This window comes from Lipomyces doorenjongii, assembly GCF_038497915.1.
Source record: "Lipomyces doorenjongii strain NRRL Y-27504 unplaced genomic scaffold V1508scaffold_5, whole genome shotgun sequence".
NCBI lineage: Eukaryota > Fungi > Ascomycota > Lipomycetes > Lipomycetales > Lipomycetaceae > Lipomyces > Lipomyces doorenjongii.
In genome coordinates this window covers 88,436-109,186 of record NW_027118072.1, presented here as the reverse complement: position 1 = coordinate 109,186, position 20,751 = coordinate 88,436, and the positions used below count along the sequence as shown (strand labels likewise).

The window sequence follows — 20,751 nt, the reverse complement described above, 5'->3', positions numbered from 1 at the left end:
CCCAATGACGTATCAATATGGATCTAGAATACGATGGTATATATGTGAATTTGTGCATTTAACACGCCAAAATATTTCTCTTTATTTAATAAATAATGGCACCTGAAGTTGTACTACAAATATATATAACACAATCCGACGCATCAGCAGCCATTTTACACCTGATTGGGAGCAATAATGAGCTTCTTCGCGGACACGCCCTTCAACTGCTCATTCAACCCAGACTGCACCTGATCCAGGCCACCCAACAATTGCCCTGGCTGAAATTTAAAGACAGTACTCCCTGGTTTGGTAATCAATGGGAAATAGTCCTCAATCAAGAACTTCTTTGCGCTCGGGCTCAAATGTCGTTCGGGCGTCGCCTGGAACTTGACTACGACATCACTAAACTTGGATGGCAAATTATACGGGACAAGCGTAATAATCGTGCCCTTTCCAATCGCCTGCGCAATGACATTTCCCGTATCTACTGTTCCAAAGTTATCGTACACAGCAATATACGGCAGTTCTGCTTTCAGAGCACTAATGATATGGTCCTCAGAGGTTCGCTCGATTACGACATGCGCACCTAGAGATCTGACGTAATCTGCGTTCCGGGAAGAGGAAGTCGTGACCACTTTATAGCCTGCTTGGACAGCTAGTTGAATTGCCGCTGCACCGGTGGCTGAGGACCCGCTATACACCAAAACTGTTCCTTTCGACGGCGTGGGCGCTAGATTCGACAGATCCGGAAGATCAAGATGGAGTTCCTTCGTGAAGAAATAGACCGTGGTGAATAATGCCACAGGAGAGGTGACAACCTTCAAAAGGTCTGCGTCATCCGAAATCTGATGAGTAGATCAGCATCGTACAAGTCGCATAAAGCCTTCTCCGGCCGCGTACCTTTGCCATATGTCCCATCTGCGCAATCGTGTACTTTTGAAATCCACCATACTGGGGACCAGAAAGTGCATCTAGACTCGCCAGTACTGTATCCCCTACGCTGAAATTTGGGCAGTGGGACTCGACGACCCTGCCAGTGACTTCGAGTCCGAGGATCGCGGGGAACTTGATTGGCAAGACATCGAAGAATTGCAATTTCGCGTCGAGTGGGTTTATAGCTGTATATGCGACCTACACCGTTGCACGGCCCACGAGTCAGTCTCACCAGAAATTTGGTGTGTATGAGATCCGGAATACCTTGATCCTGACCTGATGCTCCGCGAGCTCAGGAGTCGGCGCGTGGTCGATGACGACTGGTTCTCGCTTTGCGCGAATCCACGCGGCATTATTAGCAAATTTCTCAGTCATATCAAAGAAGGGCAGTGGATAGTATGTAGTCAGTTGCAAAGTGGCGAAGCAAACGATGGCAGATCCAGCGCATTAAGTGGTGTGCACCATACTCATTGCATGAATCCTTTCTGACGTTTCACGTCATAGCTACCCCAATGCCAGTCTATTGCAACGTTCGCTTGCCATCATGCTGTCGCGTCTGCACGCGCACGCGCTGGATATATCACGACCAAGCCAGGCCCAAGGGTTGCGCTGACCGCAAATGGACGCGTGATGATCTGCACACGCGACCGTGTCGGGCGAGCAAATCGGCCACGCGCCGGGTAAAAGGACAGAGACTCGCTTGTCTCATGTTACATTTCAAATTGCCGTTCAATTGTGTTGATAAAATCTTATCTATATAGCTGAGTATTGTCTTGCCGCACACCGATGGTTTGGATTAAGTTGGTGTTAGACATGCTGCTGTGCACGTGCAGAGCAGACATTTAATTGAGCAAGGAGATGAATTCCTGTATCCAATTCTCTATTCACTGGTACAAGCAATTGACCCCCGTAAAGCACATAAAACTCCTTTCCAATAAAGTTCCTCAAAATCCTAGGTCCTGATATACATAAAAGTCATAAATACCAAGAAAATGCCAAACCGCAAGTAACGTAATCATACTAATTCAAATTTTTTACTTCTATTTTTGTGCTTACATTTGTCGCATACCCACGGGACTGTCAACTGGGTGGTATACGACCTCACTGCGGCGTGAGTACCGTGTCGAACCGCAGCAGATCGAGACCAACCAGAAGATGGAGGCGAGAATGGCGGCCACGGCAGCACCCCAGGCGATGCCGAAAGTGGTACGGTTGGTGGAAGCTGTAGTGCCGAGCGTAGCGTTCGCGTCGTTGAAGGCTCTGGCCTCTACAAAGTAGAGAGCGGTAGCCAGGGCAGTCGCGACGACTACACATGCCAGGGCGAGAAAGCTAATGATCAGAGTGCAAAAGGAGCCACCACGGGAGTGGAAGGAGAAGAAGCCAGCAATGAATTCCATGGCGGCGAAGATAGCGGCGACACAGTATAAAATGATCATGACGTACGAGACGGCCTTGACCGCGTTCAGGGCACTGTTGATCTCACTCGGCACATTATCGATAGATGAAATGCCTAGATTCTGCTCAATAATGGAGATTGGGTTGAAGTAAAAGAGACCATGGGTAGTGCTGCAATTGGTGGTGGTGTAGACGTTGGCACTAACGGTGCCCTGGCAGTAGTTCCAGAGGCCGACCTGGAAGAAATCGGGAAAGCTGGGATTAATGGAAGCGGCAGTGACAGTGTTGCTTTGGACAGTAACGGACAGATTCTGAGTGTTCAACCGCATGAAGTACAACTTTGATAGAATTCCATGGTCCGCCAAGTTGCCGATAATCAAGAAAATGGTGAGCACAAGGGTAGCGATAGTGAACTAGATAAAATCAATTGGAATTCGAGAGCAAAAGAGAACGACAGACACGTACGAAGTAAGGGAAAGAAATAATGAAACAGTTTCTTCCAGCGGCCATTGTGTGATTGGTATGTAATTTGAGTCTATAGAATGCGATCTACAGAAGACTGGAGTAGGAGCGGGAACAGAGCGTACTTAACATACAGCCCAGGCTAGCAAAATGGCCCAGCCCAGCCGCAGCAACGCCACAGGCACAAGCTCCTCGGCGGCAGAGGCACAGAATAATCTTAATCTATTTTTAAGTCTATTCGCATACCTGGCGCGAGCTGCAGCCAACACTACGTAAGCCGAGCTACTAGCTAACGTTTCCACCGATAAATTGTAGTGAGCAGCCCTCTCTGCCCAGATCACAGCCATCGTTGGACAGACAGCGGTTGCAGGCGCAATGCAAGCACATACTCACTAATTCACGAGTGTTGTTTTTCTGTCCTGAATTCCAACGGCATGGGGGATATCCGCAACACAGTCATTCAACCGCTTCACCAGCAGAAGCCGCAGCAGTGGCTGGTCAGGGCTGAAAGGCGCAGCGAAAAAAATACCCAGCCACCAAGTCCAGTCTCCGCCTTACGTGGCATTTTGGCTGACGCGTGTCCAGTCAACGCTTCTACACCACTATCATACCAGGGGTGCTGGTCTCGATGGTTGAACCATTGGGTGAACACTCGTCGACTTCCTCTTGGCACGTCCTAGTTGGAACAACAAGTCAATTGTTTCTCACGCGTAATAGTCATTGTAGATTTGACAGCTGCCTTTGGCAGGCTGCGTCGGTGCCGACGAAAGGTATCGGAGTTTCGCAATATCGCTATTAGAGTTGGCAAAAACAAATATAGAAACGTACGAGAAACTGATCGGCTTATGCACAATTTTCGTGGATTTCTGTTTGACTAAGTATAGAAATTTGTTCTCAGTGGAAGTTGGCAAACAGGCGACACAACCAGTAAAGTATCACAAAGCTGAAGAGTTCATTACAAAGGAGGAGAAAACGCACTCCATCACAAATATAGAGATGTGCAGCTGTACGATCAGCATGCGTCCAGTTTCAATGCTACAGTGCTCACGACATCTAGAAATGACTCTGTCACAGCGCCTTCATTGTTGGCAGGTTTCATGTACGTCGTGGAAGAATCAATCGCCTTCAGTGATCGTAAGATCCTTTGGCTGGTCGAGACCGTAATGCCAGTATTGGCACTCTCTAGAAACGGCCTTAAGCTGCCCTCCTTCATGGCCCTAATATACGGACATATGCCTGATGAATTAAACATGCCGTCTAGCATGCTGACGACCGCGGCGAGATTCGGAGATTCGGAGTACTCGACGCCACGAGCATGGTGGACTGCGATCTGTATGGCCTCGGGATATCTCGAAGCTAACTGCGCAAACCCCGAATCCGAAACGAGGTACAAGTCTTTGAATACCGGCTGCTCGTAGATCAATGAAACAAGTTCTGGTTTGGTGGCGATTATTGGTGAGATCTCATAATATGACAATAGAGCTCCAAAACCAGTCGCAGAATGGGCAAACTCATGATTGCGATCGTTGGATGGCTTCGATCTAAATGCCATTTTCTGAGCTTTGTAAATCTGATAAGCATAATAAATAATTTCGAGAACCAATACAATAATTGTTATTATGTCGGCGATGTCTTGCTTCACGGCCTCTGGGCTTTTGGGCATTTGCTCTGGATCCCTCTTCGAGGGCAACTTCATTGCCGGAAGCCAAACATCAAGATGCTCGTTTACATCTGCCGCAGCAGCAATAACAGTACCATTTGTATGATTCATCGCGTATATAAACTATATGCTGATTAACGGAATATTTCTGAGATTGGTCGATCTAAATCAGACAGCAGTGGCTGTCAAGTTGAGTTAGTGATTCCAACCTCCGTAGACAAATAATAGAGTCAATTGGTAGTCAGTTAATAAAGATAAAGTGGTTCAGGATGGCTCAGAATGACGAATAGCTTCACTGGCAATATAATTTGTTAATGTTTAATTTTTCATTATATTTATTTTGCGCATTGCAGAACTTCCTACTGCGTTCGAGTGCGTTGCCCGTGACAATTAGAGCCCCAGAGGTTTCAACAGAATTGCCTGTATGTCGACAATGGCAGCAATCCAGGGATCGGCTCTATTTACTCCGACCTTGTTGTCAAGGTCGCTCAGCATAGTCGTACCTGTCACTCAAGTCAGATAGCAACATATCCTGTCTCCCATTTCATTATATTTGGTGCTCAAAAGCTCTATTCTACCGAGAATATCGTTACATCTGTGGGGGCTTTTAGCATCGGCTGGGTATTCATGAGCGGATTCTATCCCAGCTTTTTAATGATACGAGAGATGGAGAATGCTTCTGCTTACACAACGTACACCAAGGTCGACTCTTGACGAATTCGTCAGGTGCACGCAGCATTTATGTTTCTTGACATTCTTGCTCGTTTCCTTTACTCTGTGAATTCACATAAGCAACCGCCTTGCGAACTTCATGGCCACTCGCCGGCACCTTCATTCTCTATCTTCCATTATACGAAATACAGTGTGCCGGACTTATTTATCCCAACTGGATATACATACGCATGTGGCACTAACTGGCGGATTGCCGTCTCTTGCCATTGGTCGATCCACCATGTCAAGCAACAACCGTGATTGCTGGCATGGCTCGATTATCAACCTAGAAATTGGCTATGAATTTGTATGGTCAATGCTCTCGTACGCGACGAAATGCTATTTCTGCAATGAGACGATAGTGGACCATAACTTGTATATCGATGAAGTGAGCATAGCTGACGGACAGTCAAAAGAAGCTGAGTATCAGAGTTTGACGTAGATATATAATAAATTGATGAGTGATGGCATTCTTATACATTTGTCGCCCATCAACTGCTACCGTCGTCCCTCGACCTTTATAACGAACGTTAGCAATGTTTGTTTCAAGCCTACTGCCCTCAATATTAAACGCCTACCATTATGATATGATATCCAAATGACGACTTTACCGGAGGACTGGTATATATAGGCTATAACAGTTAGTGTCATAGGCAACATGTGAAAGCAAAAATGTTTTACTTTATCCACCGTACTTGGCGGCAATGCATATGCAGCATCTTCAAACACCCGCGTCAAGCTCCCTCTAGGTTTCCATCCTAAATCGCCACCTACACGCGCCTTGTCTTCCGAGTATTCGCGTGCCTATGCGTGATCAGTCTCGAATGTAGAGACACCTGAATGTAGACAGATCTTACAATTGCATCGAATTTGGCGCCGCCTTGTAGCTTTCCAATGGCTTCCATCGCCTTTGAGTACTTTTCGCATAATATATGTCGTGGCTATTATTCGAATAATCAGTACAAGGCCTTATGCTCGAGGGGTCAAGTGTAAGTGTCGAGCTGCTGTTAGCATACTTTAATAGCGTTGGCCGGCTTCAGTTTCGATTTCGCGTCTTCGTCCGCCCCGCTGCTCTTTGAACTCGAGCCTTTGACTTTATTCTTTGGTGCCATTGATACTTCTGGTGTGCCGGGATAGTGTCAGATCACTTCATTGTGGAGAGGTGCCTTTCATAAGCATGTGGGTTCAACCGTGTTGCTACTCAGGCGGCATGAACATCACATCAGTTTTGGTGTTAGAGAAATTGTAACTTTACGTTCACACTAACTACTGTAGCTAAATTATACCCTCATTGTCGATTTTACGGTCCACTGATTATCGCCAATTGCAGGGTGCACCGGTCTGATTTTATTTATACTTCTCCTATGATACAACTATCCTACAAACTTGTCATAATGATTATTTACATCTATCTACGCAAAACAGATAATTAATAGCGATAATATCCCTGATTTCCACCCATATATCCACCTTGCTGCTGTGGAAAGAATTCCTGTTGCGCTTGCTGTTGCTGTCCAATAAATGGCATTTGCATTTGCATTTGCATTTGCACTTGCTGCAATTGTTGCATTTGCTGCATCATTTGCTATGTGACGGAATTAGTAATCCATTAGCACACAAGACTGACCAAGGACTTATCTCACCGTTCTGAGCTTGTTTGGATCATATTCATCTCGCAGCTTGTCTTGCCGAAGACAGTACGTCGTCCAAGAAAACTCGTCGAATCCGTAGTTAAAATAATCTGTGACATCGGTACCTGGTTTCCGCCATGGCTTCTCCTCTAGACTGTCAAGGTCCACTTGCGTTATTGGCGTGCCATCCAACTCCGGGACTTTGTCAAGATCGAGTTCAGAAGGTTTAGCTTGCGCTGACTTTGAATCGTCTATATGTGATGGGTCAGTAGTGCTTGCTTTACCACGCATATGCATATCGTACCCGATTTGCTAGGCGTGCCTGGGCCTTTTGCTTGTTGTCCTGCTACTCGCATGGATGAGTATGGGACTTTCCCTGGAGGCGGTTCCACCTCCTGACCCGGCGCCGCCTCTATTACGAATTCAATGTCCTGTACATATTGATCAGACTATGAGTTCGCATCTCCCAGTCTCTAAGTCTGATACATACCGATTCATCCTCCTCTTCCTCATCTTCATCCACTTCTTCATCTGCTGACTCGGTCGCCTTTACTGGATCAACTATATCTTTGCGGGACGAGCTTTTAGGAGGTAACGCATCTGCCGGCAGTTCCGGATCATAATCTTCATCAGAATACTCTTTTGTTTCTTCTCCTAAATTAGTTAAACAACAGTAACCATATCGAAAAAAATCATGTAGCACCTTGGTTGTCGTCGCCATCTATGTTCAAGTTAGTCAACGCCCAGCTTCCCCGCCACAATCACTTCACTCACCGTCAAGCTTTTGTCTTTTGGCAGTTGAGCCGTAAAGAAATTCGTCGTCTTCGTCTTCATACATCTCGGCTATTAGTTGAAAATTACTATTTGATTGTTGATGCCTCTATAGCAAGAACTATGCTTAGTTGCGACATGATGTCACAGACACAGTAGTCATTGTGTTGGGTGCCAGGGTAAGGGCCGGACTTGCGACAACGAGCGACAGCTGCTTTATTCATGGACACACGATTTGCGATACAAGGGCAACACCAGGACCCTTCAACCACACGAGCACTTCTATTTGTCTCTTGATCAGTCCAAATGGCATTTTGGCGCGTAAGCACAAACTTTGCTTCTCTGAATGCTGTATCGGGTGTGAACAAGCTTTTGGAGAAGCCGGACTGCTCGATTGCGGAACTGCTTGAGGAGGACGATATCCTGCAGGAACTACGGGAGCACAATGCAAAGCTCATCGAGTACCTACGCGAACCTCGTATACTGCAGCAGCTCCTGCGATATATTAGCCATTGGACGCCGCCACGTGTTAACAGCACCAGTACCGGAAGCTCTAGCAGTAGTAGCATCAGCGCCGATGGTGACGAGGAAAGGTCGTGTGAGGCAGCGGATGCGGATGGCGAGGCGACGCCCACCGAGAAATCAGTGGAAAATGAGTCAGGTGCTACGCCATTGAACAAGTCGAAGACTGAGAATGAGGGTGCTGCCGAGGAAGACAGTACTCTGGTCGACGACGACCTTGAACGGGAAGATGAAGATCTAGGACTCACGCGTATCGCTGCGTCGCCCGAACCGGATTCGTCGGGCATATTCGACGATGAGAAGGCCTGGAGGTATATCTGCCAACCAGATAATATATATCAGAATGTTGTCTAATTATTTGTAGGTACGCGCGATTGTCGTCCGAAGTGTTCTCGTCCGAGGTATGGTCAATCTACGAGACGGTGCTGAAAGAGACCGAGCTATTGGAAGAGTTCTGGACATTCTTGGATAAGCCATCACCACTAGATCCAGTCTATGCAGGCTATTTCACAAAGACGAATGAACAGTTCCTTGAACGAAAGACTGAGCAAATGATCGATTTCTTGAAGACCCAGCCGGACCTAGTGGCGCGATTTATGCGGCACATCGACACTCCATCGATTATGGACCTGCTATTAAAAATCCTATGCACCGATAAACCAGACAATCCAACCGGCATCATTGATTATTTGCAATCCCAAAAGCTTATCTCGAGTCTGATTTCATTCCTATCCGCGGAGATCGCGTCGAACACTCAGTCGGCCGCAGGTGACTTCCTCAAAGCTCTCATTACAATCTCTGCGAATGCCAGCAATGACTTCACATCCATTGGGCCCAATGAACTTACCCGTGAATTAGTCAGTCCGGAAATCGTCACACAGCTGGCAGATCAAATGGTCAACAGTGGTGGAACGGCCCTGGCCACGGCTGTCGGCGTTATCATTGAACTTATCCGGAAAAATAATTCTGATTACGATATGGTATCAATGATGTCCATAACTCTAGAATCGCATCCGCCAAATACCCGGGACCCCATCTACCTAGGCTATCTACTGAAAATTTTGGCGCAGAATATTCCACGGTTTCAACAGCTGCTTGTGAACAAGCGCGATATTCGGTTGCAGACTTCATTCGGTGAAATAGAGCCCTTAGGTTTTGAGAGATTTAAAATTTGTGAACTTGTTGCGGAACTTTTACATTGCAGTAACATGGCGCTGCTAAACAATCCTCGAGGCGAAGAGGTTGCCTTGCAGCGTGATGCAATCCGAATGCAGAACAAGCTGGTGTGGGCAAATGCCAACGACATGCGCAATAGCTTTACGGACAGCGAGGGTGGTATTCAAGACCTAGGAACATCGGTGAACGAGTTGTCTGTCGATGACCAACATGCTGCATCCGAATCGACGTCAGAGTCGCGAGGCTGGTGGGGTCTTGGAAAGAAGAAGACGTCGGCTAGCACCAGCCCGAATAAAGACACGGTTCTATCACCAGCGACGATTGAAGAAGAAAGTGCTGAGGCAGATGACCTCGAGGATATCGAGAATCTTGAGCCCTTTCATCCTGTAGATGAGTCCACTTCAACTGACAAGCCAATCGAGACTGAAGGTGAACAACCAGAGACCGACGACTTCGATGGGTCTGACGCTCAGCTGACGCCAAGGGTAAGCAATTTGACGCCTGAACCAACAGGTGAGCTTAATATGGTGGAGTTCACAGCAAACGAGAAGGAATTGGTTGTGGGAGATTTTTTAAAATATCAGCTTATCAAGTACCGTGTCGTCTCCACTATTATCGATCTCTTCTTCCGGTTTCCTTGGAATAATTTCTTGCATAATGTTGTCTTCGATATTATCCAACAGATTTTCAATGGGCCTGTCGACCGGGGTTACAACCGATACCTGGCGATTGAGCTCTTCAAGACCGATCACATCACCGACCAAATTGTCGCTGGCACAAAAGCATCTAATGAGCATGAATTGGCGACACGTATGCGGCTGGGATATATGGGTCACTTAACTCTTATTTCGGAAGAAATTGTCAAGTTCCTTCAGCGGTACCCGCCTGAGACACTGTCGTCCGCAGTTCTTGAGGACACGATCAACAGTGAAAGCTGGAATCATTACGTCAACGAAACTCTGATGCAAATCCGAATTCGGGACAACTCAATACTCGGCGGGCAGCGACCGACTTCCGAGATTCCCTCTCACCATCATCATCTTCTCACCATGGGTGGCATGGAGGATCTTTCTGTTGTTAGTCCGGAGGAGGACGAGGATGACGGTGACGTTGCTGCTGAGTATAGCAACGACGACGGCCTCACTATCAATCCGAAAGATGATGAAGAGGGAGATGACTCGCAGAACTCCAGGACGGACGGCAGGATAGGACTTGGGCAGAGTAATGACCAGGTAAGTGACAAGTGACGACTTTTCAGTTCTGCTGTTGAATAGACAAGCTAATACCTGCAGTGGACGCGATATATGTCTCAGCAGATGACTCCTGACAGATTCGGTTCTTCGGATGAAGATGATGAAGACGAGGAGATTGAGGAATCTGAAGAGGAAACCGATGAAGCTGACATGAACTGCTCGTCAAGATAACATCTAGACTGTGGGATTGTCAAAGAGTTTACCTCAACGAACTGTCACGATCTGCAGTTAGTCTAGTTTTGATTGTTTGTGGTTATAGCCAATGATACAGTTTTGTTTGATTTGTTCGAATTATATGCTCTTTGAAAAACGTGTTGGTACTTAGTTGGTTTGATAGCATTGTGTTCTATTAGGGGATCATGTCGTTCCTTGTTAGGTCGTTTTTGTTGTATAGGATGATGTATATTCGACGTTTAGATTTTATGTTACATATCATTTTTATCGCGCTCTCTGTTGTTATTAGCAAATATGCACTTGGTGGAAAGTGCAAATTTTGGCGATAGTTGTAAATATAAATTTAAACTTGTTCTACCAGAAGATCTAAGTAGATTATAGAAAATAAAGACCAGGTTTCTAATATACGTTTTGTGGAGATGCCTCGATGATTACCCGGTCCTGTGCCACGATGCAAGAACTTGCTTGACTCCTCTGGTCCTCGACACCGAATCGATCGATAGATGGTGAACTACACTTTAGCATCCGCAAACTATACACTTTGACGCCCGCTGCGGGTACGTCTGAACCTATTTTTCTGTCTGCTTGTGAAGCTGCGACGAGCTTTGCCGCGTCTTTGCCGAGGATCATATCTCAGCTTGATTCGAAGCGACGTGTATATTGGATCACTACTATTTTGGTGTGTCTTCAGATCTACGGTTGATCCATACATACTACATCTTCTTCGCGCCTAATTAAGCATCGGATTGAAAATGGCTCAACCGTCACTCACCAAACGAAGCTCTTTCTCGGTTTTGACACAATCAAGTGGAGGAATAAGGAATTCTGGACCGGCATCAGCGTCCGCTGTACCGCCGTCGTCGAACACCTTACTCGGACCTGCTTTAAGTGCGAATACTGCTGGGAACGCAACCATGCTTCTTTCCTCGACGTCTCGGAGATCAGCGTACTTCGAGTCTCACTGGCCATTGTACGCAGTGGACTGGTCCAAGAGCGTTTATCAACGCGGCCTAGGTCGAATAGCGGTGGCAACATGTACCGAAGATTCCGGTAATCGGGTATTGACTATTTTAAGCAGTGAGGGCTATAAAATCATGAACTGACTTTGGAGCAGATCCAGATCATGCAAGCAATACCAGTTGCAGAACAGCAACAGAACGGGCAGCAAGTTCCGTCGCTAGAACTGCATAAAGTTGCGGAAGCCGGCCATTCGTATCCTTGCACGAGGTTGCTATGGGACCCGTTAAGTCGGAGTATGGTCCCTGGTGGCGTGGAGAGATTAGCTACTGCGGGCGATTTTCTACGGATATGGGAGTATAACCCAGAGACCATGTCACTTCGACAGCGATCACTTTTGGCGAATGTACGTGTGTATTAAAATAAAGTCGATTATACAAGTTTGCTAACCATTCCACCGATAGAAGACTAAATCCGACTACACTGCGCCGTTGACCAGCTTGGACTGGAATTCTACTGACAATTCGTTAGTGATCACATCATCAATCGATACAACTTGCACGATTTGGGATCTCAACACTTCTATCGCGAAAACGCAATTAATTGCACATGACAAGGAGGTATTTGATGCGAGATTCACGGCGGGAAATGTGGATGTATTCGCTTCGGTCGGTGCGGATGGGTCAGTACGCGTATTCGACCTGCGAAGCCTAGAGCATTCTACTATTATATATGAGCCAGTGTCTCCGCCGCCTCTACTGCGGATCAGCACGAACAGTCGGGATCCTAATCTCTTAGCAACATTCTCGGTAGACTCAAACGTCGTACATGTCCTAGATATCCGCTCGCCAGGTTCTCCTGTTGTGGAGCTAGATGCACATGTAGCCAACGTCAACGCCGTCGAATGGGCTCCACAGCAGCGTAACGTGCTCGCCACGGCAGCCGACGACTGTCAGGTTCTTGTGTGGGATGTCACTGCAAACCGCTCAGATATCGGTCTTGCATATACAGAAAACTCAGAGGTCAACAATATTACTTGGAATGCCACTGGAGACTGGATAGGCGCTGTCGCCGGCCGAGGCGTCCAAGCTGTTCGGCTGCAGTAGATGGTATGGATAGATATGTATACTACGCATTTTGTACATGCTATTTGACGGTGTTCAGGTGCGTTCAGGTGCGTTTAGGTTCTTATGTTGGGATTCAAATGGGTATTCGCTTCCATATATTATGCTGTGCTTGTTCCACTTGTACGATAGATCACCTATTGGCTATGTATGCTATGAGGAATTTAAAGCGATGGCTTGTTTTTTGGACTTGTATGTACGAAAGACTTGGTGGGACAGCGTGACAAGACCGTACACATACTGTTTATATCTATGCGTAGTACCTACCCGAATGTCTCGGTTTAGGGTTGTCTCCATCAAGGGTAACCAAGAAAGGGCGCAGGGACGCGCCGCAGGGGCACAGCTTTGTTGGCTGCCCACGACGATTCATCATCTAACCTCCTTCATGTGGACATCTTTGCGGCCGCATTCTGGCTATACTATAATAACCCTGTTGAAGGCGCACTGAGCGCTCTGATTGACACTTAACCGAATACATTCAAAAAATAGGTATGGCGGCGTCATCGACGGCGTCGCCACAGGGAGTGCGTAAGATTGATAGCCACCTCGAGGCGGATCGAGATCACAATGCAGAGGCCTTGGATCTCCTCGCGTTGCAGTCATCACATGGCCAGTTATATTCTTCGTCAGGCCTTACTCCTCCGTCGAACTTGTCCGTTGCGCGGTCGTTGTCTGCGTCTTCCGCCGCGTCGCTAGTGGAGCCGAAGAACAACTTCTCGCCAGCTGGCCGTCTATCCGGATTTCTCGCTGGTCAGCAACCATATGATACCAAGACACGCGGAGTATCGTCAGCAGAGGCAGCACGGAGGAGTCACTACGTTCATTATCATGGAGACTCGTTTATCGATGCCTTGGGTAGAGATGATGCGTCAACTGCCACATCGTCGACCTATCGTGATGATATTGATTCTGTAGGCTCGCCGACATCAATATCAGATGCCGACGTAGCGAGGGTGGCAAACCTGGTCGTTCATTTGCGGGATTCTCGGAATGTTATAGGGAGTGTAGCAACTAAGAAGATGGCCTTAAGCGGCGATAACTCGTCTGGTATGCATCAGTGTTGGTCGGCTAAGATCATGCTGACTTCTATAGTTGTGCAACCGTCTCAAGCTACTTTACGCAGGGTTCTGAGAACCAAAGCCTGGTTTGAGCTTCATGCAGCGTTTGTCTCTCAGAGTCAGATACTACCACATAATGTGTCGCAAACGTTTCTTCCGTTTCCCGGTGTCGACGGTGTTTACAATCCACTACAGACTATTCGAAACAGATACATGCGAGCACGTCTTAAACATCCGTTGGAAATTCCCGAGTTGTCAACAATCACGCCTGCGTCTACCGCTTTTCGATATAATCCGAACAGCAATATTATATGGGAGGTAGATGTCAACGAGATGTTTGCCGATTGGGGCTGGCGAGAACGGAATCGCATGCTAATGGTTGGCCGCAATGATCTGCCAATTTATAAGCCTGTCAGACCAAACCGGAAGCAGGTGAAGCACTCTACTCGTGAGAGCCGCAAGCAGAATGCTGAGATTGCCGACGGGTCCAATGGAGAAGATGATATCGATCAGTCACGCCGACATCGGAATGGTGCCTTACATTTGCCCGACGCATATTTAAGCAGAGGTATCTCTGAACTAGAACGTCATCGCTCAAGGCGCCCTCAGAAACATTCAGGTGAGCGACGAACGAAGAAACACTTAGATTGACGAGGTCTAACCATGTTTCAGGATCTCAAGATGCGGAGAGACGAGGGACTGGCAAATATTCGAAGTACAAGCTTCGACTTCGTCGCAGCAGGCGAGCGAAACGCAATATTTCGGATGACGAGGATAACTATGATTCCTATGACTCTTCATCTGAATCGGATAGTGAGGGAAGCAGCAATTCAGAGTCTGAGACAAGATCTCCTGGAATTAGTGGATATTCGTCGTCATATGAAGATGAAGTAGTGAACCATGAAAAAGGCGAACGGTCGAAATTTAAAGTCAGGTCCCATAAATCAGTGCCCCATTCGCCGACTGGCTCTACACCCACATCTCGTACACACTCACCGGGTTCATCGCGTTCATCTTCGCCAACAAAGTCAAGAAACAGTTCCCCGCGGCGACCAGCAAGACCATCCCCTCATATGCCAGCCGGCAGTCAGAAAAGTCTACTGTCGGTGCCTGTCATTGCTGCGACCAATTCTCGTGAGTCACAATCTGGATCGCCCTCTAGGAATAGTTCAGCATCATCTTCAATTAAAGGGGAACTGAACGGCGGTGCTCACCGCCACCATCACCACCGCCATCATAAGCATTTAAGCCAGAATAGTGCAATGGATGATGATGACAACACTATTGATAGTGATCAGATTCACGATCCGAATATATCAAGAATCGCGTTCACTTCTACGGCGACGAAGAATCATATCGAAAGAGATTTGCAGGAATCCCACAAGCCAACGATTTTACATCCGGAGCCAGTGCGGCAGTCTTCGACTACAACGTCGACAGCGAGTTCGAATGCACAATTTGCTGACTTGGTTGCAGAACTGGAGTTTCTGGAAACACGATTTTTCTTGCACGGTATGCGCGCCAGCACGATGTGCAATACCTACGGCAAGTTCTTGACAGAGCTCACTGAGCCATTGAACGATTCTTCCGCGCATGAGACAATTCTGCAGTTACGTAAATCTGTTATCGAGGTGACGCACAATTTCAACGCGACAACTCTTGCGCCGAGCAGATCTTTATTGGCGTCACTGTCTTCTCGGACGGACTCGTTGACGTCGACGCTCTCGTCCAATTTCCGTTCGCGGTTCGATTTGGCAATTTCAGCTGCGGATCAATTGACGGCTGAAGTAAGTACGACGCTGAGTTTACAGGCTAGAAGGCTTGGTGAGAGTCTAGAATGCGTGGAAAAGACAGGCGCGTTGTTCCGTCGCAAGGAGCGTGTGATTAGCATGCTCGAACGTGCCGGCTATGCGTTGTTGGAACGTCTGGTTACGCTATTATTGTGGGCTGTCTGGGGCGTGGTATCGGTGCTCAGAATAGTTAGAGCTGTCGTGCGGGGAGTTTTTTGGATTGCGAGATGGTTGATATGGTGTTAGGGCTGAAAGGAATGGAATAGAGTGCTGGGTTTTGTATTGTTTGGATGTTACATTTGCATAGTCTATCAAAATTGTAGTATATAATTCAAGCGTGTGGGTGGTATTATACTTAATGCGACTACACTTGATAATTGCGTAGAAACTTTTATAATAATGTTAAAAAGTTATAGCATTCTTTATGTCGTTGTCCCTAGTACTTCTGCTATCTGATTTGGTAAAATGCCGACGCAGGGTCCTTGCGTTTCAGAAACTGCCGAAATTGACCTTCCCCTCAAATTCAGGGGAGTAACCGATGACTGCATCGCCCCTCGCAGTCCACCACCAAAATGTCTCGTACCCCTGATTTTCTACAATATTATCATCGTAGTCTCGAGGTATAATCGAATCAGACCAGTATTGTTGGAATATTCACGCTGTGGACAGGTCACGTCGCGTCACGTCATCACAAGTTACACCATCTCCCAATGATGGAGAATTCCAAAGTCCACGTTACCTACACGTCCGTACCCGCGGCATCTTCTAACGTCATTCTCGGAACAGACATTTACACCTATGAAGACGGCCCAGCATCGTATAGTGAGACGGCTATACCGTCGACAAGTATCTCCTCTGCTGCTCCTCGACGACAAGTCAAGCCCAGTCTAGGAGTCGTGATAGCGCACCCGTATCCACCACTCGGCGGCAGCAAAGCGGATCGAGTCGTCCGATTTCTCGCCAATAAGCTTGTCGAAAGACTCAAGACAGCGGTCGTGGTGTATGCATTCAATTTTCGAGGCGTCACAACTCGCACGAGCTGGACTTCGCGGAAGGAACAAGCTGATATTGTTGCGGTTGCGTCGTCGTTGCTCGACTCGTTCTCGTCCGTGAGGTCGCTGTTATTTACAGGATACAGCTATGGAGCTATAGTATGCGCGAAAGCTGATTTAGACAGCTTGCGACAGTCATCAGGCGTAAATATCATGTATTGGTTATTATCACCGCCGCTGTGGCCCATCAGTGCGGCTCTTACGTTCGGCCTCCGATCAAGCAATAGTGAACCGCAACTTGCCAAGCTGACAGACGCCTATCACAATGACTCGGTTGATGGCAAGGTTCTAGTTTCGTATGGTACGAAAGATATATTCACTCGGAGTCATAAGTACGAGAAATGGGTCACCCAGCAGCTGGAGAAGGTCAAACAACGCCATCCTGAATTTGCTGCACCCGGCAGCCCAGAGTCGCCGATTAAATTTGTCGAAATTCGCGAGGGTCCGCATTTTTTAAGCCCAAATCATATGGAGGAGCTTTGGAATAATCCAACGACGGTGGACTTTATTGATAGCTTGGTTGATAGTAGCGATGATGACTCGGACAGCGAACAAGCGACACCAACATAATCAGGCTTGTTGGTTACTACATGCTATACAGTCAAGCTGCGCATTATTGAAGCTATGTTCAGTGAATTTGTATTGTGCCGGGACGCATCAATATGGAGATTAGAATCTTAACTTTTATGAAATCGCGCCTTATGGGTCGATCTGCTGCCTAATGAACAATATCGGCGTACATTTTTGGGCTCGCACGTGATACGGTTACGCATCATTCGACAATTAAGAATAATGACGAATAGACTAGTCGATCAGTGCTCTAGACCTGCTTTTTTTTATGTAGACTGTTCTTAATTGCAAGTTCCATAATAGTACAAATTTATGTGCGATGACTTCATAGCCGGTGCTGAGATGTACGCAGCCTGTACTGATATGTACGCTAATCGACATTGTCTCCGTTTCGCCGACATAAGGCACAAAGTTCGGGGCCAGGGTCAGCCGACAGTGAGCTGATTGAAGGGATTGACCCGTTACAAACAGTACTGACCCAACATGACCCGTTGACCTGAATGGAATTGTTATAGGGAACATCCACCCATTCGGGTCGACCCCGCAGTTCTATAACACCCGTACAATTGTTGGGACCTATCTGCAACTCAGATCGTTTGAAAGCCGCAATCACATCATCCTCAATTGTTCTCCGAATTGGTTTTAGATCTTTTCTAGTTACGCCGCCATTCCGTCCGTCACTGAATACTTGCCGGCAGCAATGGGCCGTAGGAACCATCTCGACGTCGACTTGCTTCGGCAAGACGACTCCGCAATCCTGGAATACATACGAACAGGTCCTCTGCCCGATGTCACCACCCTGGAAGACCGTGATGGATCACCGTATTCTGTAGAAACAGAGTCTCCTACACGTAATTTGACGTCGGACTTTACGCATTTCAGAGATGCGCCGTATACTTTCTTGCGCGATATCGGCAAACACATCGTGGGCACCACATATCGATCCTACGAGAAATATGTCGGGAGAGATATTTTGTATCCCGGTTTCACCGAGGAGATGAAGGCTAGGGTGCTACGGAACGAGCTATTGCGCAATAGAATTGCGAGTCTGGCAGACCGCAGCATCAAAGAGAGCCCAGTCTGGTCGCGGGTGAGTCGATTCGAGCAGGAAGATCGTCGTCAACAGGTCGTGGAGTGGCTGGAGGCAGTCTCGTCAAAGCTGGCAGATCGAATGATATGCAAATTTGAGTCGAAGAAATTTCTCAGGCTAGCGTATTACATCGTCATGCAGATTCTCGGTAGAACTTACAACCAGGGCTTACATGTTAACGCGGAGGAGATTGCCAAGTTGAAGGAGGTCGCTACAATCGCGGCTAAGAAGAACCAGTCCCTCATTTTTTTGCCCTGCCATCGATCACACATCGACTATGTCTGTATGCAAGCTATTTGCTTCAGAGTGGGAATATCTCTACCAACCGTCGTGGCCGGCGATAATCTCAACTTGGCAGTGATTGGGCCAGCGCTGAATGTATGTTTAGTGAGCTGATTTGATTGGGATATAATTAGCTAAGATGTTTATAGCGTCTGGGGGCAATGTGGATGAGACGATCATTTGGCGACGACCAGCTTTACAGCGCCGTTATTCAAGCATATATTGACACACTTCTGGCTGGTGGCTACAATTTCGAATGCTTCATCGAAGGTGGCCGCTCTCGTCTCGGCAAGCTGCTGCCACCGAAGTTTGGCATTCTCAAGTTTATATTCGACACTGTACTGTCGGGCCGCACTGAAGACTGCTGGATTGTCCCCGTGTCGACGCAGTACGACCGAGTCATAGAGACCGAGAGCTATATCAACGAGCTGCTGGGATCAGAGAAGAAGAAGGAGACTCTACGTGACTTTTTCAATGCTCGTGAGATATTGTCCTTAAAGATGGGGAGAGTCGATGTTAGATTCCACGATCCCTGGAGTTTGCGTGGATTCATTTCTGCGCAATTAGAAAAGTTGGCACCTGATGCGTTGCGCGTACCTACATTCGCCGATGCCGTAGTCAACGCGGACTTGCGCACGCGAATATTACGGTCACTTGGTTATCAAGTTTTGTCTGACATCAACAAGGCCTCTGTGGTCATGCCTACGGCACTAATTGGAACAGTCTTATTAACCCTTCGTGGCCGTGGTGTCGGTCATTCAGAACTGATTCGACGCGTCGAGTGGCTGTGCCTCCGAATTCGTGAGCGTGGTGGCCGTGTTGCTGATTTTGGAAAACTATCCACTGTTCAAGTGGTCGATCGTGGTCTTGAAGTCCTGGGAACTTTAGTTGGAAACTCAGGTGGTGATGGTAGCTTACTTGAAAGGACTTTCTACGCAGAAGACCGTTTTCAACTCAGCTTTTACCGGAACATGGTCATGCATCTGTTTGTGTCGGATGCTATTGTTGCAGTCGCCATGTACACGAAGATCAAGCAAGGCGGCGGCCCAAGCATGCAACGCGTGCCCGTCAAGTACCTCTTCGAGCAATGTCTCTGGCTATCCAAGCTTCTTGCCGGCGAGTTTGTATATATTCAGCAACCAGGCGGTATACGTGCCAATTTCTGGGAGAGCGTGCAACTGCTACGTGATCAGGGCGTTATTAGTATCTCGGATGATGGGTGTGTAGAGTTGAGTATTGAAGAACGCAGTCGCGGTCGGGAATTTTTTGATTTTTATTGTTTCCTACTTTGGCCATTCTGCGATGGCTATTGGTTTGCAGCGGCGTCTCTGTTTGCATTGACGCCAATGCCGTCGGATTTTCCCGATGAAACCGACTCAGTTAACGAGACGTTATGGGTTGAAGTCACGGAATTTCTGGAAGTTGCTCAGATACTTGGCAAGACGGTCTACGCGCAAGGAGATTTATCATATTTTGAGGCAGTCAATAAGGAAGTCCTGAGGTCTGCGTTCACCGAATTTGAGGCTGAGGGTATTATTGTCGTCCGGAGGTCAAAGTCAGGAAGGCTACCTGCTATCATGTCACTTTCTCCAGAGTGGTTACCCAGACGTTACGACGACGATGCTAAAGCAAATTCATTCTCCAGGGCATCGCGTATTCGGCCTGAAGGACGATTGTGGGACTATGTCGAACATGTCTCCATATTCAGACGAGAAGGTAAAAATCGACGGGATTCGGCCTCAGTTAGCATGCGTGTTCTTGCTCTTGCGGACGATGCTGGGCGTAAGTTGAAACAGAGACGGGTTCAGACTGTTGAAGATGCGAAGCACCCGGAGGGTGATGCGTTGGTGAAGGTGAGTAGAGCAACTAGAGGTAGAATTGGAGGTACGAAGTTATAGATGTTAAGTTGTGGCATTGCTTGGCTCTTCTGTAAATATTGGACAACGATCAACGGATACTCAGGGATATATTTAATACTATTGCTTTTAAGGAGTCAACTTGGAGCATTGTCCATATAGCATGAGTGGTTGTACCTCTGGCAAATCGAGTTCATGAAAACAACAGCGTATCCAAATCACGTGCACCAAACCAACCCCGAACCCTACCCCGCAAATTAAGTGACATCCGATCACGCGGCTGTGGTTAGCATCAGCACTAA

The 20,751-nt window shown here is 47.4% G+C and overlaps 10 protein-coding genes across 10 annotated transcripts; 5 read left to right on the top strand and 5 right to left on the bottom strand.

The window, feature by feature from the left end:
* Nucleotides 1-54: 54 nt before the first annotated feature.
* Nucleotides 55-1,716, bottom strand: V1508DRAFT_380758 (chaperonin 10-like protein). Its single transcript, XM_066937682.1, has 3 exons — nucleotides 1,180-1,716; nucleotides 883-1,113; nucleotides 55-827 (listed from the first exon to the last, which is right to left on the bottom strand). Exons 1-3 carry the CDS (start codon nucleotides 1,288-1,290, stop codon nucleotides 156-158), a joined length of 1,014 nt encoding a protein of 337 aa, XP_066798168.1. The 5' UTR covers nucleotides 1,291-1,716; the 3' UTR covers nucleotides 55-155.
* Nucleotides 1,717-2,868, bottom strand: V1508DRAFT_410262 (actin cortical patch SUR7/pH-response regulator pali). Its single transcript, XM_066939290.1, has 2 exons — nucleotides 2,776-2,868; nucleotides 1,717-2,723 (listed from the first exon to the last, which is right to left on the bottom strand). The coding sequence occupies exons 1-2, from the start codon at nucleotides 2,818-2,820 to the stop codon at nucleotides 1,968-1,970; spliced, it is 801 nt and encodes a 266-aa protein (XP_066798167.1). The 5' UTR covers nucleotides 2,821-2,868; the 3' UTR covers nucleotides 1,717-1,967.
* A 645-nt stretch (nucleotides 2,869-3,513) lies between these two features.
* Nucleotides 3,514-4,785, bottom strand: V1508DRAFT_410257 (uncharacterized protein). The gene has a single exon (XM_066939289.1). It carries the CDS (start codon nucleotides 4,541-4,543, stop codon nucleotides 3,785-3,787), a length of 759 nt encoding a protein of 252 aa, XP_066798166.1. The 5' UTR covers nucleotides 4,544-4,785; the 3' UTR covers nucleotides 3,514-3,784.
* Nucleotides 4,786-5,641: 856 nt separating this feature from the next.
* V1508DRAFT_395125 (uncharacterized protein) lies at nucleotides 5,642-6,255 on the bottom strand (the record flags this gene model as incomplete). The annotated part of the gene is made up of 5 exons (XM_066938039.1): nucleotides 5,642-5,659; nucleotides 5,722-5,775; nucleotides 5,825-5,947; nucleotides 6,001-6,084; nucleotides 6,160-6,255. 5 exons carry the CDS (start codon nucleotides 6,253-6,255, stop codon nucleotides 5,642-5,644), a joined length of 375 nt encoding a protein of 124 aa, XP_066798165.1.
* A 317-nt stretch (nucleotides 6,256-6,572) lies between these two features.
* Nucleotides 6,573-7,612, bottom strand: V1508DRAFT_402175 (Fip1 motif-domain-containing protein; the record flags this gene model as incomplete). Its single annotated transcript, XM_066938465.1, has 6 exons — nucleotides 6,573-6,728; nucleotides 6,787-7,025; nucleotides 7,088-7,205; nucleotides 7,265-7,428; nucleotides 7,478-7,495; nucleotides 7,549-7,612. 6 exons carry the CDS (start codon nucleotides 7,610-7,612, stop codon nucleotides 6,573-6,575), a joined length of 759 nt encoding a protein of 252 aa, XP_066798164.1.
* Nucleotides 7,613-7,791: 179 nt separating this feature from the next.
* On the top strand, nucleotides 7,792-11,030 carry V1508DRAFT_410245 (SIT4 phosphatase-associated protein-domain-containing protein). Its single transcript, XM_066939288.1, has 3 exons — nucleotides 7,792-8,378; nucleotides 8,432-10,475; nucleotides 10,536-11,030. Exons 1-3 carry the CDS (start codon nucleotides 7,852-7,854, stop codon nucleotides 10,665-10,667), a joined length of 2,703 nt encoding a protein of 900 aa, XP_066798163.1. The 5' UTR covers nucleotides 7,792-7,851; the 3' UTR covers nucleotides 10,668-11,030.
* An 82-nt stretch (nucleotides 11,031-11,112) lies between these two features.
* On the top strand, nucleotides 11,113-13,007 carry V1508DRAFT_410242 (WD40-repeat-containing domain protein). Its single transcript, XM_066939287.1, has 3 exons — nucleotides 11,113-11,728; nucleotides 11,785-12,033; nucleotides 12,092-13,007. Exons 1-3 carry the CDS (start codon nucleotides 11,423-11,425, stop codon nucleotides 12,731-12,733), a joined length of 1,197 nt encoding a protein of 398 aa, XP_066798162.1. The 5' UTR covers nucleotides 11,113-11,422; the 3' UTR covers nucleotides 12,734-13,007.
* A 106-nt stretch (nucleotides 13,008-13,113) lies between these two features.
* On the top strand, nucleotides 13,114-16,015 carry V1508DRAFT_410241 (uncharacterized protein). The gene is made up of 3 exons (XM_066939286.1): nucleotides 13,114-13,798; nucleotides 13,844-14,428; nucleotides 14,482-16,015. Exons 1-3 carry the CDS (start codon nucleotides 13,243-13,245, stop codon nucleotides 15,843-15,845), a joined length of 2,505 nt encoding a protein of 834 aa, XP_066798161.1. The 5' UTR covers nucleotides 13,114-13,242; the 3' UTR covers nucleotides 15,846-16,015.
* A 113-nt stretch (nucleotides 16,016-16,128) lies between these two features.
* Nucleotides 16,129-17,600, top strand: V1508DRAFT_410239 (uncharacterized protein). The gene has a single exon (XM_066939285.1). It carries the CDS (start codon nucleotides 16,310-16,312, stop codon nucleotides 17,219-17,221), a length of 912 nt encoding a protein of 303 aa, XP_066798160.1. The 5' UTR covers nucleotides 16,129-16,309; the 3' UTR covers nucleotides 17,222-17,600.
* A 174-nt stretch (nucleotides 17,601-17,774) lies between these two features.
* On the top strand, nucleotides 17,775-20,650 carry V1508DRAFT_410238 (uncharacterized protein). The gene is made up of 2 exons (XM_066939284.1): nucleotides 17,775-18,689; nucleotides 18,743-20,650. Exons 1-2 carry the CDS (start codon nucleotides 17,922-17,924, stop codon nucleotides 20,489-20,491), a joined length of 2,517 nt encoding a protein of 838 aa, XP_066798159.1. The 5' UTR covers nucleotides 17,775-17,921; the 3' UTR covers nucleotides 20,492-20,650.
* The last annotated feature ends 101 nt before the right edge of the window (nucleotides 20,651-20,751 follow it).